Below are 17,531 nucleotides of genomic sequence, written 5' to 3' on the forward strand. Positions count from 1 at the left end.
TGTATCGGCTGCACAAAAACATTTTTAGAAAGTTGAAATATTTCAATTTTATATATTCTGAATTACATGAGGAGGGTTAGGGTTAGGGTTAGGGTTAAAAGGGTTAGAGTTCAAAGAAAAGTTTTGAAGGTGTCTTTTTCTTCTCTCGAATGTAAAAATGGGTGAAATGAGACCCTGAACAGTATGTAAGGGTTCATATTGACCTACTGAAGGGACTACAGATGAAAACGAGCAATCATCTAACCCTGCTACAGAACGTCAAATTTTAAAAATGTATGTTTAACACTGCACATGGTCCCAAAATGACACAATAGGAATGTAGAGCGAGAAGTTCACTACTACTGGGAGATGTGAAAGTGTTGTAGTTGGAGGTTTTTAGCAGGATACTAGAACTAGAGAGGTAAATGTAAATGCTTCTTTAGTGGTGATGGGCTTGCTGTTTACCTCTGCAGACCCATTTCCTGCTCTGTGCTCAGAAGATGGCTGCAGCTTTTAGAGAAGCTTCCTGAGGTGTTACACACAGTCTGCACAGGAATACACACATCTGTACCAGGGCTGTTCTTACGTTCTTATGAGGCACTTTTAACATTGAGATATCTCACACGGTCACATCGAGAAAGTGATTCAATATTTCACCTAGCCGTAGAACAACCGTACGCTATGACGTCTTTAGATTTTTTTTGTCGACAAAGTGTAACGAGCCGTGCGTGTTGAGCGTAAAAGAGAAACAAAACCATTCCTGCTGACTGATCTGTCTCTGTTGTTTTTCTCACTTTAAAGGCAGGATTTCACTCATAGCATCTTATGCTGTCGTGCACCAGAAAATGCACGAGCGGCTCCAGATTCAAAGAAATACCATCGAATATAAATTCGCTCGAGTTGCAGTTTCCTTTTGCCTCCAGTTTTCGTGGAAGCTAAGCTAAGCTAAGCTACATACACGCTGTACGTAGAGATGTAGAGATGGAAATTAATATCAGTTTTTCTCACCTTGCTCTGGGAGGGACATCAGGATGTTATATATGAACATGCAAGCTTGTAAAAATTCAAATACGTTATAATACTCTGCACGATTTCATTAATGTAGCATTTACAGTACATGAAAAAAAGAAAGCTTCGGAGCTTATTTAGTTGAATTTAGTGAGGTTAAGACTGATATTTGTGGCTTAAAACAAGACATCTGTCATCACCAGCTGTGACCAGTTCAACCACATCATTAGAATACGTTTAGAGGAGAGCAGAATCACATAATTCTGTTGTAATGCACAAGAAAAAAAATGTGTTTATATATAATTTATGCTTTCCTGTCCCTCATATTTATCATGTGACTCCTTCCTGTCTTTTTAAACATGAGGAAAATCAGAGTCAAAGCGGACGGCGATGATCCTGCTATGCTGGATATTCCTTACCAACAGGCAGATGTACAAATATACAGTAGAGTATATTTACATATGTTATTTTGCATTATATAAAATACCATTTGATCTTGATAGAAGATTTTTTTACTGCATTCACAAAATGTAACATCAGCCTTTCCTGCATTAATTTGGGTGTTCTCACAACATGAATAATATTTAAAGTGTCCCTAAGCATATAGATCAACTTTATAATTGTCTGCTTATTTAAATAGTGCTTTACGTGATCATTCGGGTGTGAATGTGTGAAAGGATTTTAATCTCTGCTGCTGAAATTTCATCCGATCTTTTTTTGATCAAAAAAATCTGCTAACATGCGTGAAACTATTCAGCAAGAGTTTAGAATCATTCATCACCTTTAATGAAGCAGAAAACAGTGAGATCGTGATTTAAATATCATCAAAAACGGATTTTTTTTGGTTCCCTTAGCCAAACAAGGCGTGTTGTTTTTGTGCATTTTGTTAATGAATTCATGATTTGAAATATAAGAACATTTGCAAACCACATTCACACACACACACACACACGCACGCACACACACACACAAACCAGCACTGACCTTATTCTGCTCTCAATTAATATAATCCCACACATATTCTAAGTCTCATCTCTCTTCAGTCTGAGCTAATCACTCAGTAATGATCCCAGTTCTAGTCGGAGGTGTGAAAGTAAGATGAGCGCTTACCGTGTTGCCGCCGTGCACAAACTCCTGCTTGCCTCTGTCTTCCTTTTCTTCAAGGGAGATACTTTAAAACAACACAGAGGGGGAGTTATTCCACAGGAAATATGTTTTTAGCAAATTTAAAAAAGAAAAAAAAAAAAAGAAAAGAATGACAGACAGAGCTCAGAATCAGGTTGAAAACACAAGAAAGAAAGTTAAAAAAAAAACAATAAATGAAGAAAAAAACAGCAGTAGTAAAATGTGCAGATTTAGGAAAAGTTTTAGCTCAGAAAAAAACTATAAAAATGTTGAATTGAAATATAATTTGATCATCTTGCATTCATCTAGCAGCAGTTTGTTCAGAGCTGTTAGTGCTGACAGTAGAATGAAGGTAGGCTCAGACTCACCTGGTGACAGCAGACTCTCACATCAGAGCTGTCAGATATCTACTCAGCATTTATACTCGAAGCAGGAGACGGAGCAGACCGTGATTGTCCTTCAGCAAATCAAAACACAAAAAAAAAAAAACTTTCCAAATGTTGCTCTGACAACCTGACAACAAAAAAAAATGTTTGTAGGAAAATGAACCCTAACCCCTTTGTACCAGAGCAACAACAATAATAAAAAAAAAAAAAAGAACAGGTTGTCTCTGAGCTAAAGTTCAGTTTGCTTTATGCACAGAAAATAACCGCTTTTTTTCCATGTGCGTGCATGTTTAGTCTGCTCGGTCCACGTGTTCTCACGTCAGTAACGGTGAGGTGCTCTCTGGTAAACATCTATTTGTTCAGTTTGTCTCCATCAGCGTTACAGTTTTCACTATTGCTATTTCTCATCAAATGAGGTGAAGCAACATGTGTTTTTAATAGAGAATTAGTTCTCTCTTTTTTTTTAGTCCCCCTGCCTTCCAGACGTCCACTGAATAAGATTTAGTGAGGAGACGTTCAATCCGCTGTGGAACATATTTTGAGCAGTTTAATTCATGTTCATTGTGAGTGTAGCTGTTGATAGGTCGGTTCAACAAAGTAACAAAACCATTTCTGAACACGCTTGTTGTTCTGATGAATCCATTTCAATTCATTTAGATTTTTTAAACAGACTTTCAGCACCACTGCAGTACAGCATACACAGCACGGGGGAATACACAAATAACATGTTAACACCTCACTGTAAAGAGGTTTCTGCTAACAAAAGAAGAAGAAGAGAGAAGAAGAGTTTGTCAAAGGGACCGATGTGTTGGCCAGATATCGTCAGAGGTCTCCGAGGGGTGTATCTCGAAAAGTGTGTGTGTGTGTGTGTGTGTGTGTGTGTAGTTCAATTTTAGATATATTCTTAAATTTGCCCTTTAAAGGCACTTTGCTTAAGGAAATAAAGTGCTTGGTATCAAAATGTTCAGAACAATCTCCGTTTTCTGCGATATTGGGCACAATTTCAGCCTACAGCACTTTGTCAACAGATCATTTGGTCAAAAAAACCTGAATTCTAATTTTAGAAATTCTTCAAATCTAATGGGAAAACATTCCTTTACTCGTGTGGACAAATTGCTTTGGTGCTTCAAATGGCTTTACCAAGGTATGAGGGTTTACAAAAGTACTGTAATATATGAATACAATTATATATATATATACACACACACAAAAAATGTCTAAAATGAAATTTTCTCATGTTGTTTTTTCGATTAGCAGTGTGGTCTGTCACTCTACTGACAACAATGTGTAAATGGTTTGGTTGAATACATTTAGGTGGAAATGTGACTGCTGCCTGGATTAAGTGGTCATTCATGTGTGGCGTCCTGAGTGTGGACGGGCGTAAGACTACAAAACACATCGAAATTCATGTCAGAAAAAGATGCCAGTTTTTCGGTTAACTATTGAAAATATCCTGTAACATGTTACTAACCAGTGGTGGTTCCAGCTTGTACGGCGCCCTGGAAACAATTCTAATATATAAATATAAATATATGATCATGAATTATAACATACTGCTAATAAAAAACAGGAATAAAAGTAAATTGCACAAATCCTATATCACACAAATAGAACAACACAACTGTAAATTGTGGTTTGTTTGGTAGTGTGACTCATTTTGGTTTTTGCATCAGTAGGCTACCATACAAAAGTAGGTGCGCTAGATTCTCTGCGCTCCTCCTACCTCAGGCTTTCAGTGTAGAGACCTGAAATCAACCTGCACCTGCCCCTCTCCCCATCTCCTACTGCTGACTGTGAGAACTTCTCAGCAGGGCCCTCGTTCTAGTTCACAAGCTATAATGAGGACGACCGCTCCAAAGGGTTACTTGACCTACATGCTTACATTATAAAGAGAAGACATGACGTACCAAAACGTGATTGAAAACCGGTCGTTTCTTTGGTTGTTGTTGTTTTTTTCCTATTGGTGCGTGTGCCCAATGCCACTCCAGGCAAGATGGCACCCTGGGTGGCTGTCCATGTCGCCCATATCTAAATCCACCACTGTTACTAACTTCATTGCTCTGATTTACCTACACAGAACCATAAATTAGGTCAAATCCAGGTGGATTTCTTTCAAAACATATTCAAATGAGTAGTAGCTAGAAAACAAACTGAGAAAAAGAAAGAATTTAACCTTTTAAAGTGACTTATTATTCCCATCTGTGTCAAAACGTTCTTATTTCCTGTCTGTTTATCCCTCCTTCCATTCACTTAAGTTGAATGTGAACCCATTTTTTTTTTATCAATGTCTGACAATTTTGGAGATACTGTAAACGTTTTTAACCAGGCAGGTGGCAGCAATGTCACGGCTCACTGATAAAGCCCGTTTTAAAACTTGTAAGCGCTTCCTTTAAATAGCTTCAGTTTGGTAAGCAATCAAACATAACGGATTTCGGATGCGTGCTGGAAACAGTTCATCATTTTTTGCACGTGCAGCACGATCTTCCATGTTATAGTCAACCCAACGGTGTTCTCGTGTGAATATTGACAGTGTGAGAAAAGCTTTTGTGACACTACTTTCTGATCCCGCAATATGTCACAGCATATGATGAGGCGACAATTATCTTTTTGCTTTTGCTGACGAGGTTCTTGGAGCTGTGCATGTTATACAGTAAAGGATGTTACCCTCTCACTGAATGATTCAGAGTGAAAATCATATTGTCGATGTGCCAGTGATTCACTCCTTCCTCCACTAAAGGTGTGGATGTGGAGGCTTACTCTGCTGATTCAGCCCAGAGTGGGGATGAGAATTTGTTTCATTAGACGTTGACTTCTACCGGTGCCATCAATGTTCTGTGGTGAAAGTTCAATTATTTCTAAGAAATTCGTCTTTTTGAGGTTTTTTTCGCCGTCAGCTTTCGCTTTATACAATAATTCCATCTGTTGTCTAAATATGGTAATAAAGGTGTCCTGTTTCATTGGGTGTGCTTTTCTCTGAAACCTTATTAACCAATAAACCAATCACCTTTGTCTTGTTTGTCACGAACTTTAAAGTTTTGTGGTTTTCTCTGTGTTTAAAGTACCAGTGAAAAGTACATGCGGTGAGTGTTGTGCGCTGCTGGATGTGTACGGCAGTGCGTTAGTGATGGGACTTTCCCAATCAAATTGCTTTTCTCTTTTTTTGCACTTGCGAGGGCCGTGCAGGGTCCCTGGGTGTGCAAGCTTGGACACCTGATAAAAAGATGTGTAAGAACAGTCAGATGATCAGACATTAATTGGAAACAAGCCAACAGTTTTATCCAGATGATCTAAACAGAAAATAAGGGTAGAACTGAAAGTGAGGCAATCTGTATGACAGAAACTGTGTGCATGCAGTCGTGTGGTGGTAGCTGACAGTAAGTAGTTTGCAAGGAGTTTTGGGAAAGCTAGCTAGCCGACAGAGGCCAGGATTTCCACAGCGTCATTTTATTCTACAATACCTATCAAGCAAAACAGCCCCAGGTCTCCATGGCAAACTAACAGACGAGTATAGGTATCATACTCATACCCACTAATGAAACAGTTGCAGTTACCTACACTTTCTCTTCCAATTCAGTATGACTGACTTGTTAAGAGTAATGTTCCTGTGTACCCAGAGATCAGCTATTAAAAGAAACCATGTGACTTTTACTTTCTTAGCGCTAGCCATCTAGAGCAAAGAACTGTATAAACCTCTTCTGTAAGAGCTTCTGATCTGTTAAAACAGGGACACAGAAGATTTATCTCTCTTTAAGACTTTAATGAACTTGAGCAACAGCCCAAAACATGGGTGAGCTTATATGTGTATGGTTCTAAAATAAAAATCGATAATATTGTCCAAGCTATCATACAGCATCATACTGTATATGCACTAAATCTTAAAACACTATTCATTGCATAATTTGAATGCAGTGTAGCTACCCTGACATGTAAACAATGCACTAATTAATACAAACGTAGAGAAAGGACATTCAGACACTCAGGCTATCAGGTGCAGAGTCTAGCAAAGTATGCTAACTAACTTAAGATAAATCACCATCGCTACCATGGGGTCGCAAAAATTATCATCTACTACAACAACCATATTAAATTAACTGATAAGTGATACGACTCATAGGTCTAAATGACACACACACGCAGTCATAACCGACATCTTACCTGTCTTTCTCTAGCTATGCTGATAATACAGTGTTGTACATACTCACTTCTCCAATTCAAGCCATGTGTGCCTTTAATGTTCTTCAGACATCTTCTGCTAATTCGACAAAATGAACACATGCCTCTATCTCAATGGTTCTGAAATAGAGATTGTTCAGTCCTATGAAAATGAGTTGCTCATGTTTTTCTCTTGAAGACAGAAAACCACTCATAGTCCATCATGTCTGTGCTTGAGTATGTAGATATAATTTGCTGCCTTGTTCTTGAAACAGCCTGATGCAGTTTATCACTGGGCCCTGCCTTTCATTACAGGAGAGAAAATATATCTCATTCATCACCGTAACGAGAGAACTACACACTCTCACTGTTGTTTCTAAAGCTGCTTCACTAGATTACATATTTCCTCACATGTAAATCTACAGTTCGTCAGAGCAGATCCCAGATCTGGCTCACTCTTCATACCACACCAGTAAAAAGTGAACTTGGACAGACTGCCCTTTAACATACACATACATATGTAATGAATTATGAAGAATAATAAAAACATGAAAGTCTCATTTTATGTGATGAATTTAAACTTTACATTTTAAACATTATTACAGATGCGATACTGGCTCTGTATTCATTTCTGTCTTTCCAGCTGTACTCATATCTCTTGCAGGAGAGATATTGATCTCAGTAAGACTACCTAATTAAATAAAGGTTAAAGACTCTTTAAAACATGTCTGATCATCTGACTGCTTGTGTCTTCTACCCTGACCTGTTACTGTGTTAACAGATCACAGCTATTAATCAGTGATGACAGTACTGAATCAGCTATCACTATCTGTGTGCTGTGCGCTTTTAATACTTACGAGTGACAGAATTCACTTGCACTATTAGTGATGACCTGGTAATATACACTACTTTAACAATGAGGTCTAAAAAAAATTCACTCCAAACAATGTTTTTAAGCTTTACAGTTTAAAAAGTAGTGGAAGCTGTATGCTAAGCTTTATTAAGCTTTATGAGAATTGATGCTTTTTGACAATAAATGTCTCATTTGTGTTTGAAACTCTTGACAATTATTATTTCCTGGTGTCAGAATGATTGTTCTGTGTATACTCATCATGTCAGTAATTTTCAGTATCAACAACCTCAAATGGTACACCAATGCAATTTTGAAGAGGAAGCATTAAAAGCAGTGAGCGGGGGGAAGCCCAGTAACATGCTGTATGACATTCTAACAGTGTGTAAACATCTCGTTCTGAGGTTATTTTCTGTGTTGTCAAAGGTCATCTCACACATAGAATGCCACCGAGCGGAAGCCCTGAGTCCTTTACGAATGTCAATTTCCTCTAGAAAGTTCTGCAATTATTATTAACCTTATTAGGTAACCTGTGTTTTGGGGACTTTATCAGATGGCCTGGACTTTCTGTTCACCTTTTTTTTCTGTATATGAGATGTCTTTTTACATGTCATAACAGTAACTGGGTGCGTGTAATTAAACTCATCTGACAAAAAAGTTTTTATTGTGTTATATACTGAATATCTCAGTTGATGACTCATCTAATAAAAATGTGACTTCCTGCTGTATTAACCTTCACACAGAAAATCCATCCTCGGTATCTTTCCCTCTGATAATCCAGTTCAGTCGAGAAGCGAGCGCCTGCTGTGTGTTAGCTCATCTGTTCATCATCTGAAACTGTTTCTGCTCAGCGGCAAACGATTCCTGCACGTCCTCTCTGTGTTTATGCTCAGACAGCAGACTCATTTTTCTTTTACTAGTTGACACTTTTTTGGAGTTTCTGGAAAGGTGGATATGAATGAACGAGGCGGAATATGTATTTAGCTTTAAGCTGATTCGTGGTTAACACACTAAGCATTTGTTTCGACCAGGGTTATACAGTAACCCTAACCCTTATGTGGAGGTGTTTGCAACCCGTTACTAAGTGCAACTTTCAATTTCTGAGGAAATCAAGCGTGGAAAACGTTTGCCAGAAGAATGACTACTATCAACTTTTGATAGGTGATGGTCACAGATGCCTTTTTTAACACTTCAGTGTGAGCTTTGTTTTAAGGAGCCAGCATATTTTTCTTTGTGCACGCATATTTACATGAAAAAATTAGCCACTTTTTAAGATGATTGGAAAATGATCACATATAACAGGTGAGTTGTTTTTATAACCAAATCAGCAAGAAAAAAAAACCTCAAGAAGAAAGTTGCATCTAAGACTTTTTTTTTTTTTTTTTTTTTAATCTTAGCTTTGGATCTGGTTTGGATTGTTGTCAGCAGTGTGAAACAGTTTCTTCCTGTCAATCCACTACTGAAACTAAAATGATTCAGAGGTGGACCATTACACAGCTGGAGTCTGAACACAGCTGGAGTCTTACCTGACAGTCCAGTCCAATAGCAACAGCATAGAGGGTCTGCTTGTTGGGGTAAAAAGTCACATGACAAGTTGTCAAGTTGTAAGCAGTTGCTCTGCTGGTCAGACAACATGTTTCACTTTAGAGAATGACATACAGAGCTGGCAGTTCTTAATGGTGCCAACACAAATATTTGAGAAAATCGAGTAAAATTCTGTCAAAAAAGTCTGTCCCACACTTAATTAATTTGTAATAAATTAATACATTTAATTAATTCAGATACATTTATCAATTAAATTATATTAAATGAATGTATGTTTTTACATGATATCAATATATAAGTTATTATACTATAATAGCATATGTTTAAATAGATTGAAAGGAAAATGTGGACATGAAATCAAATGTATGGCAGGATTCCCAGTAATCCAGTTTAAAGTCAGACTCTTTGCTTCATCATGAATATTTATTAATATGGATGACTTATACTCTTTTATGACATGAACAAAACTCTCCTTGTTGAATCATCGGCATGAAAGATGAAAAAGTAGGTTAGAAAACATCTGGTTTGATGAAATGTCAAAGACTCCTGCGAGGCCTGCGTTCTACTTCTACATTCGTCACTATTGAATTACAGCACTGAGGAAAAACTGATTTTTACAACCTGCAAATTTAAATGAATTCTCTACCTGATTCTGGGTCAATTGGGAATCAGTTCTGCAACTGTGGCTCCTTTGAATTGTCTTGTCCTCTGACCAGCCTCTTCTCCATAATTACACTGGCTTAGGCTCATGGATTTACCATACTGAAATCATCAGAAAAAAATAGCTCAGAAACAGAAGTTAAAATAATCCCAACCTTAACAGTCACAACATACAGTGTGTAAACTCTTGTAGTTACATGCTGATGTGTTTATATTTCATTTAGTTTGACGGCGTTATTCGATAATGATCATTTTATTTTGAAGTGCTTTCATTTAATACAGATGTTTTCATTTTCTCTGCTGTGTGAGATTTGAAGGCATAAAATGAGTTCAGCATTTTGTGATCGTAGTGTTGTATTGCTAGTGGTTTTATATTCAGTCATATTATATTTGTCTTTGTTTTGCTTTACACAGTTTTGCTGCTGACATCTTTGCATCCATAAAAAATATATTTTTATACATTTCATGCGCCCATTAATATTCATTTTCACTTGTTTGAAACTCTTTTTTCCTTTTTTTTTGTTGTTGTTTCTGCTTCACTTCTTCTTCTGCATCTCTGTTTTTTTACGTATTTTGAAAAGTGTCCAAACTCCGTCTTTATAAAGTCTTTGGAGACGGTGAATGAAACGTTTATATGGTGATACGATGTAAAAGAAATGTGGCACCGTAGTATGTTAAGTGCTCCCCACTTTAACTTCTACATCAGATTCGGTGGTTTTCAAATTGTCTCATTTGAATGATGAATCATGGAAACACGAGATAAAAATCACCATTTACATATTTCGTCATTTTTTTTTCATCTTTTCATCATTGAACCTTAGTAACATCTATATTGCTCATGACACATGACACATATGTTAAATTGAGTTTTTTTGATCTAAATTCCATGTTTGGTGAAAGTACAATTAATTATGTCTTAAATAATATTTTTATTAAATAGATTTCATTATATTGTTTATCGAGCTGGAACATAAAAAACACTGTACTTGTATATCATGTGCAATCTGATACAACAGCAGCTTCTGATTTTAGTCTGTGTCGACACCCATTTACCATAAAACAACACAGTGTGAAATCTCTTTATTAATTATAGTGTATCAACTCAGCTGTTAGCATGAATTCATTAGTATTAGACATGCAGTGTTTTAGTCAGGTCATCTTATGAATGAAAAATGAGTTTTTAACTTATGAGCATACTTTGAGTTATTTACTTAATATATACTTTAAGGTAAATAGTAGTTGTTAAGTTTAGTTACTTTTAGTTATTTACTTTATACTTCTAGTTAAGTTTAGTTACTTTTAGTTATTTACTTTATACTTCTAGTTAAGTTTAGTTACTTTTAGTTATTTACTTTATACTTCTAGTTAAGTTTAGTTACTTTTAGTTATTTACTTTATACTTTTAGTTAAGTTTAGTTACTTTTAGTTATTTACTTCATACTTCTAGTTAAGTTTAGTTACTTTTAGTTATTTACTTTATACTTCTAGTTAAGTTTAGTTACTTTTAGTTATTTACTTTATACTTCTAGTTAAGTTTAGTTACTTTTAGTTATTTACTTTATACTTCTAGTCAAGTTTAGTTACTTTTAGTTATTTACTTTATACTTCTAGTCAAGTTTAGTTACTTTTAGTTATTTACTTTATACTTCTAGTTAAGTTTAGTTACTTTTAGTTATTTACTTTATACTTCTAGTCAAGTTTAGTTACTTTTAGTTATTTACTTTATACTTCTAGTTAAGTTTAGTTACTTTTAGTTATTTACTTTATACTTTTAGTTAAGTTTAGTTACTTTTAGTTATTAATATTATTCATGTTCAAATTCTCCAAAACGCCTCATTTTTATTGTACAATATATATGTAACCGATCAGGATCCTGGTGTGAGGAAAATTCAGAGTGTGACTGAAGTCAAATGTAAGAAATGTTTATAATGGGAAATTTGTCACCTTGAACTTGTTTCTTTTTGCTCTAACAGTTGACTAACTACACCAAACTTAGTTTCAATCCTTGTTTGGTTTCACACTGAATATCTTCCAAAAGATTCAAACAGTGACATTATAAAAAGTTGTTGTTTTGTATTTTGGAGAAAGCTCAGCCTGACATACACAAGTACCTGGAGACTGTAGTTCAAGTCAGACCTCAAGTGTTCACATATGATTAGCCAGTGACCTTTTCAGATAACGTAACATCAAAATCAAATACGTTTATAAATGGTTCATTTACAGTTCAATATAGAAAACTTGTATCTTGATATCTTATCTAATTTTATTTACAAGACAAAGCTCGCACGCAAATATTCACCAGGGAAAAGTGCTCTTCGTAATCTCATTTACTTAATCAGGTAACAGTGCATGTGCGTGTGTGTTATCATCATTACAAAGGGACTTCAATCCTGTGAAACGGCTACATATTCTCCCACACTGTCTACCTACTACACCGCTGAGAAAGAGTGTGAGTTGTTTGAATTTTTCTGAATTTTCTGGGTCAAATTGTGGCCCATGGCTTCTGCGCTAACAAAAACAATTAGGTGAGTCACACTTAAAATTCCCTTTTTCACAATCAAATAAACCTAATGTGAAAGTGAAAATATCATTTTGAGCTTGTTGGAGCTCTTTTGAATCAACGAGGTCATTACCTGCGGTTCCACGGCAATGCAGTGACGCATGTCCAGTGAGACCGGCCCTGTGCGTTCCATCCACATGTAGCGTATTCAGAAGCATCGAAATGTTAATACTTATGATACTTGAGAATGACGTTTCACTCTCGATCTTGTGAATAGCACGAAACCAGATCATCCGAACGATGGGGGACGGACCTGCTTTTTCTGGAGCTTTCACCCACATCCTCATTCTTCTTCAGAAAGGGAAGTCGCCTCAGGAGTCAACAAGTGCAGAACCTTCGTCACATGATAACAGGCGGGTGTAGACGGTCTCTGGTGTTACACGTGAGGGTCCTCCTTGACCTCCCTGCGGTCATCTGCTGACCTCTGGTCAATGACCTTTGACCTCTTCTCATTGGATGATGTGAGCAGTGTCTGATGTGGTCTGTTTCCAGTGTTCACCTGGTCTCTTCTCCAAGGTGATTGCTGTATAAATCAATAAATCAATAGTGAGGCCCGTGCATTTTTCTATCATTATCCTAAAGGTCTCTTACTTTCTTATTTTCTGTGAGGATGTCTCATATGAGTGTTCCAAGCTGGATTCAGAAAACTCTGTTAACTAAGCAAAAACTTGTCATAAATAGCTAGTTTCAACTCGATGAATGCCAATGAATAAGAAGGTGTGTGGGAGATCTGATCTACCGTGTTTCAGTTTCATTCACAAAAACAAGATTCACACATGTTGGGAGATGAACAGACAATCACATAACACGATTAGCGGTATCGACCACATTGCGTCAGAAATAATGGTTTGATATGAAGGTGGGTGCTGTTAAACATCAGTAGTCTTTGATTAAGATGTTAATATGATGTGAAGATATTATACATTCATCTGAACAGAGGATGATTCTGAACATGACCAGCTGTCTGAAGGAGGTATCTGTCCAAACAACTTACTGTTACTGAACTGTGACCCACAATAAAATCATATCATTTAACCCTTACATACTGTTCATATTCTGACTCTAAAGGGTCAGGGTTCATCTCTGCGCCAATTCACATTCATAAAGTCTACATCAGTCATTAATAAATGTTTGATGAATCCTTAATGAAGCTGTCAGAGAGCAAACAATTATCTTATCTATGTGACATTTTCTATAATATGAAGAATTTTTGAATTGTATAAAAAAATAATTTATTTGATAAAAAAATGTTGTTTTAAAAAATGGGTCAAATGAAACCCTGAACAGTATGTAAGGGTCATGTCTCAAATTTCTCAGTATCAGCAGCTGTGATAATATGAATTTTAGTAACATATCTCAGTTGATTTCATTATTATATTTATACTACGAGTTCATTAATATTCAGATATTATAATTCTTTGGTCAAACCAAATGTGTTTTTCCCCACAGATAGTCATACTTGACACATATGACAGCTCAGATGATAACCACAGTGGTTATGGTTAGGGTTACAGTAGTTATATTAAACTGTGTTAAACTATCTCCTGCACCAAAGTGTCCTGTTGTGTTAATACCATCATCCAGCCCTCGGTGGGATTATTTGTTGCCCCGTTACAGGAGAGATGTAGTAAGTGTTTTGCTGTGTCCAGCTTCCAGCAGAGCAGACAGCTGTTCAGGCGTAAAGCTCCACCACACAACAACACAACCGACTGGCCGTGAGTAGGGCACCGGTCCAGACCGTACTGTGAAGCTTTTTCATGCCACATGTTCTAGTAACCTCTGTTAACTCCAGCCAGCCCAGTGTGCTGCAAACACAGATCCGTCTGTCCTGACACGACCGCCATTCAAATATACAGAGCAGCACTGCAGCAAAGCTTCACAATTTTCAAATCTACTACATCCACCACACCCTCAATGATTTGACATTAAAGTAATAGTCAACATTTTTACACTCATTTACTTTCTTTGTGAGAGTGAGATAAGAAGTTCAATCTCATGTGTTTGTGTGAAGAGCTGAAGGATGTGGTGAGTAATCAGTGCCTCCATCTGGCAAGATACTTCCAAATGCACTTACAATGTAAGTGATGAGAGACAAAAAATCCACAGTCTTTGTTTGGAGCAAAAAAAAAAAAGTATTTTAATTTCTTTCTGAAGATAATATGTAGCGTCAGCTGTCTGAGTTAGTTCATACGTTCCATAGTTTGTCTTCTTAGCAAAAGAAATCCCCCTTTGAGTCTCGACAGACAGTGTTTCTCTGTTGAGCTGTGGTGGAAGTATAGTAACAAAAAGACTTTGCTACTAAAAACACTGTAATGTTGAAACATAGAAGATGAAGATTTGACTCATTCAGACGACTGAAGCTTCATATTAGCTTCACATCAACTTTTAAATCCATGTTTACACAGAAGGAGGACTGTGGATTTAGTCCTCCATCACTTCCATTGTAAGTACATTATGAAGGGATCTTCTGATGGTCAGTATGAACAGGAGGGATGATTACAGCAAGATAAACACAATGTTCATTTGGGCTCCTGACTGTTGTTTAACAATAGACTTGAACAATGATGAACCTGTCCTTTAACCATATGTATATTTGCTTGAGCTGGATTTATAGCTGTGAATTAAAGGGTTACCTCGTAGCTTCAGAGCCTCCACATGTGGCAACAATACCTGCAAAACATCAGCATGTTAGCTTTGTCATTGTGATTGTGTTAGCATGCAAACTAGGCTAAAGGTTGCCTTTTTGAGACAAACCTCAAAGAATGAGTGAATTAATCATTTAATGAATCACTGGACTGTTATGTGTCAGTGCCATCCAGGAATAGAGTCACATCTGCTCCTTCTGAGTATTAGGGAGACCCTTTTGTGGAAATGTCGTGTGAAAAAAAAAAAAAAAAAAACCCTTGAAGAAATCGCATGGTGTTTAAAGGACAAATCATGCAAATGCAAACACTGGATAATGAACCGCAAACAGAGCGCGATTAGCACAAAAGCTGTTTTGTTGTTTTTAAGGTATTGGAGAGACAATAAACTACAATGCAGGGAGCCCAGCTGTAGTAACAGATTATTGAGTTTAAAGTTTCATCAGATGACAAAACAGCAGCTGTTTATACTCACAGAGAAGATTTCACAACTCTGTCTGGAAACGTATCAAGGTGACAACCCGTTTTTGCTTTTGTTGCATCATCTGAGAGGTAAACAAAATTAAAGCACCGACATTACGAAGTACACCGTTAGATCCCCGCAGCCCTCTGTGTCAGCACCCCCCCACTGCGTCAATGCACCGCCCTGATCAAATGAAGGACAGGGTTGTGTTCTTTCACACAAAGCTCAAGATAGCAGAGGAAGAGTAGCCAACATCTATCTGTCAACGATCAATGTCTGTGCCAAATGTATTCACGATGCGTCTAGCAGATGTTGATATATTTCACTAAATACATGTAAAACGTTTACCTGCTGGGAGCGATAGTGGAAAGGTCAGGGGTCATCATCTGGACATCGTGGATATATTTACCCAATTTCATGGCAATTTATTGAAAAAGTGTCAAGATATTTCACAAGAGAAGAAGGGCCAGACACTCTGGGGTTGGGGGGATAGAGGATCAGGGAACCCAGACTCATTGCTTAATGTTTGGATATAAAAATGTTGTTCAAAATAAGAGAGGAAAGGCTTCCATGCTTTAAAGAATACCTGTGGAATATCTAAGTTATTCGACTACATCAAATATATCACATCAATGTAATCCTCAGTTCATTTAAGTCATGGCTGAAGACCTTTCTGTTTGTGACCGCTTTGTATTAAATCCAGATTTTAGAGTTCATATCTCACACTGCACTGTTTTACTCTGTCTTATTCTATTTTAACTTAATTTTATTTCCAATGTAACACTTTTAATTGCATTTAAATGTATTTTTATTTTGCCATGTGTTGATTTTATATCCTGTCTTGATGCATTTTATGTTTTATGTAAACCATAAATTGCTTTGATGTTGGAATGTGCTACACAAATAAACATGCCTTGCATTAATATAATATATTAAATCAGGAATTATATTCATATATGACAGTACATAACTGTGGCATACTGAGGAGGGTAGATTAGGGTAATGTGGGACACTTATTGCAATTCTGACTTGTATACCTTTTTTTGGGATTTTTGAATTTTTGGATGGTGTACTCAAAAGGAACATGGCACTTATATTAATATATATCCCTATTTTAGATTTTGTAATTTGGGACACTAGAAAACTAGTAGCCTGTATGTCCACGTGTAATTTTAAACAATATAACTCACACAGTGCATATTTTAGTTAGCTTTAAAATAACTGAATAGAAAAAGAGATAAATGCACTGGAGCTTAATTGACCCACATTAGTCAATGTCCCATATTACCCTAATCCACCCTATAATGTGATATAAATACCACTATATTCATGTATTTGATCAATAATTAGGCCTCATTATCCCTGCTGGTTTACTCTGTGTTGTGTGACAGCAGGTATTACATATCCTAGAATTACATTCATTAGGTGAATCCTGCACAAACACACTTTGACTTGTACCAGGATTCTTCCCTCATTTTGACTTATTTTGATGTATTATTTAAAATATGACTATGTTTCTAGATTTAAATATAAAAAACAGATCCTCAATGAGTCCAGCTCTGTGGTGGGGGCGATGAGGAGCTTGGTGCCGCCCCCATTGAGACGTGATTAAAACACGGCCGGTACCAGCAGGATTATTCCCGAAACCTGCCGAGCACCGTGACGAGAGGAGAGCACCGCCGGACGGAGCAGCCGCGGATCCTTCACCCACACATCCGCCTTGCCTGACGGGCTGCGGCGAGAGGGGGGGGGGGGAATCATGACGACTGGCCTCGGTGTGATGTGTAAAACAGAAGCCATTGAAATGTTCGGCCATGCTAACGGACATAACGAAACGGAGAACATGAGCCGTCCCTCGACTTGACTGGAGGATGAGAGAGAGGGAGCGCGGCGGTGGAGCTACAGGGCGGCTGCTGCTGCTGTCTGCCTGCTCCACATACACACTGGCTGTACTGATGCTGCTGGACGGGACCACCGCCTGAGTACCTCAGTGTAGCAAGCCCGGAGATAGGGAGCTGACACACCAATATAAAAAAAAAAGCCTACATGAGTGGTGATGAACCCAGTCTGCTGTCACTGGGACTGGGATCTACTGGTAACTGGCAGGAGCGTCTGTGGAAAACCCGGAGACATGACATGCACAAGAAAAAAGAGGAAACGC

At 37.3% G+C, this 17,531-nt stretch overlaps 1 protein-coding gene across 1 annotated transcript in view; it reads right to left on the minus strand.

Annotated features, from left to right (window-relative positions):
• foxp3b (forkhead box P3b) overlaps window positions 1–17,131 on the minus strand; it is a 35,618-nt gene extending 18,487 nt beyond the window's left edge. Inside the window, exons 1-3 of the mRNA XM_062426557.1 lie at window positions 16,997–17,131; window positions 5,608–5,708; window positions 2,098–2,158 (exon numbers count right to left, since the gene is read on the minus strand). Coding sequence (XP_062282541.1) covers window positions 2,098–2,158; window positions 5,608–5,708; window positions 16,997–17,131 — 297 coding nt within the window. The remainder of the gene's footprint in view (window positions 1–2,097; window positions 2,159–5,607; window positions 5,709–16,996) is intronic.
• Between the last annotated feature and the right edge of the window lie 400 nt (window positions 17,132–17,531).

Source organism: Scomber scombrus, chromosome 10 (genome assembly GCF_963691925.1).
Source record: "Scomber scombrus chromosome 10, fScoSco1.1, whole genome shotgun sequence".
NCBI lineage: Eukaryota > Metazoa > Chordata > Actinopteri > Scombriformes > Scombridae > Scomber > Scomber scombrus.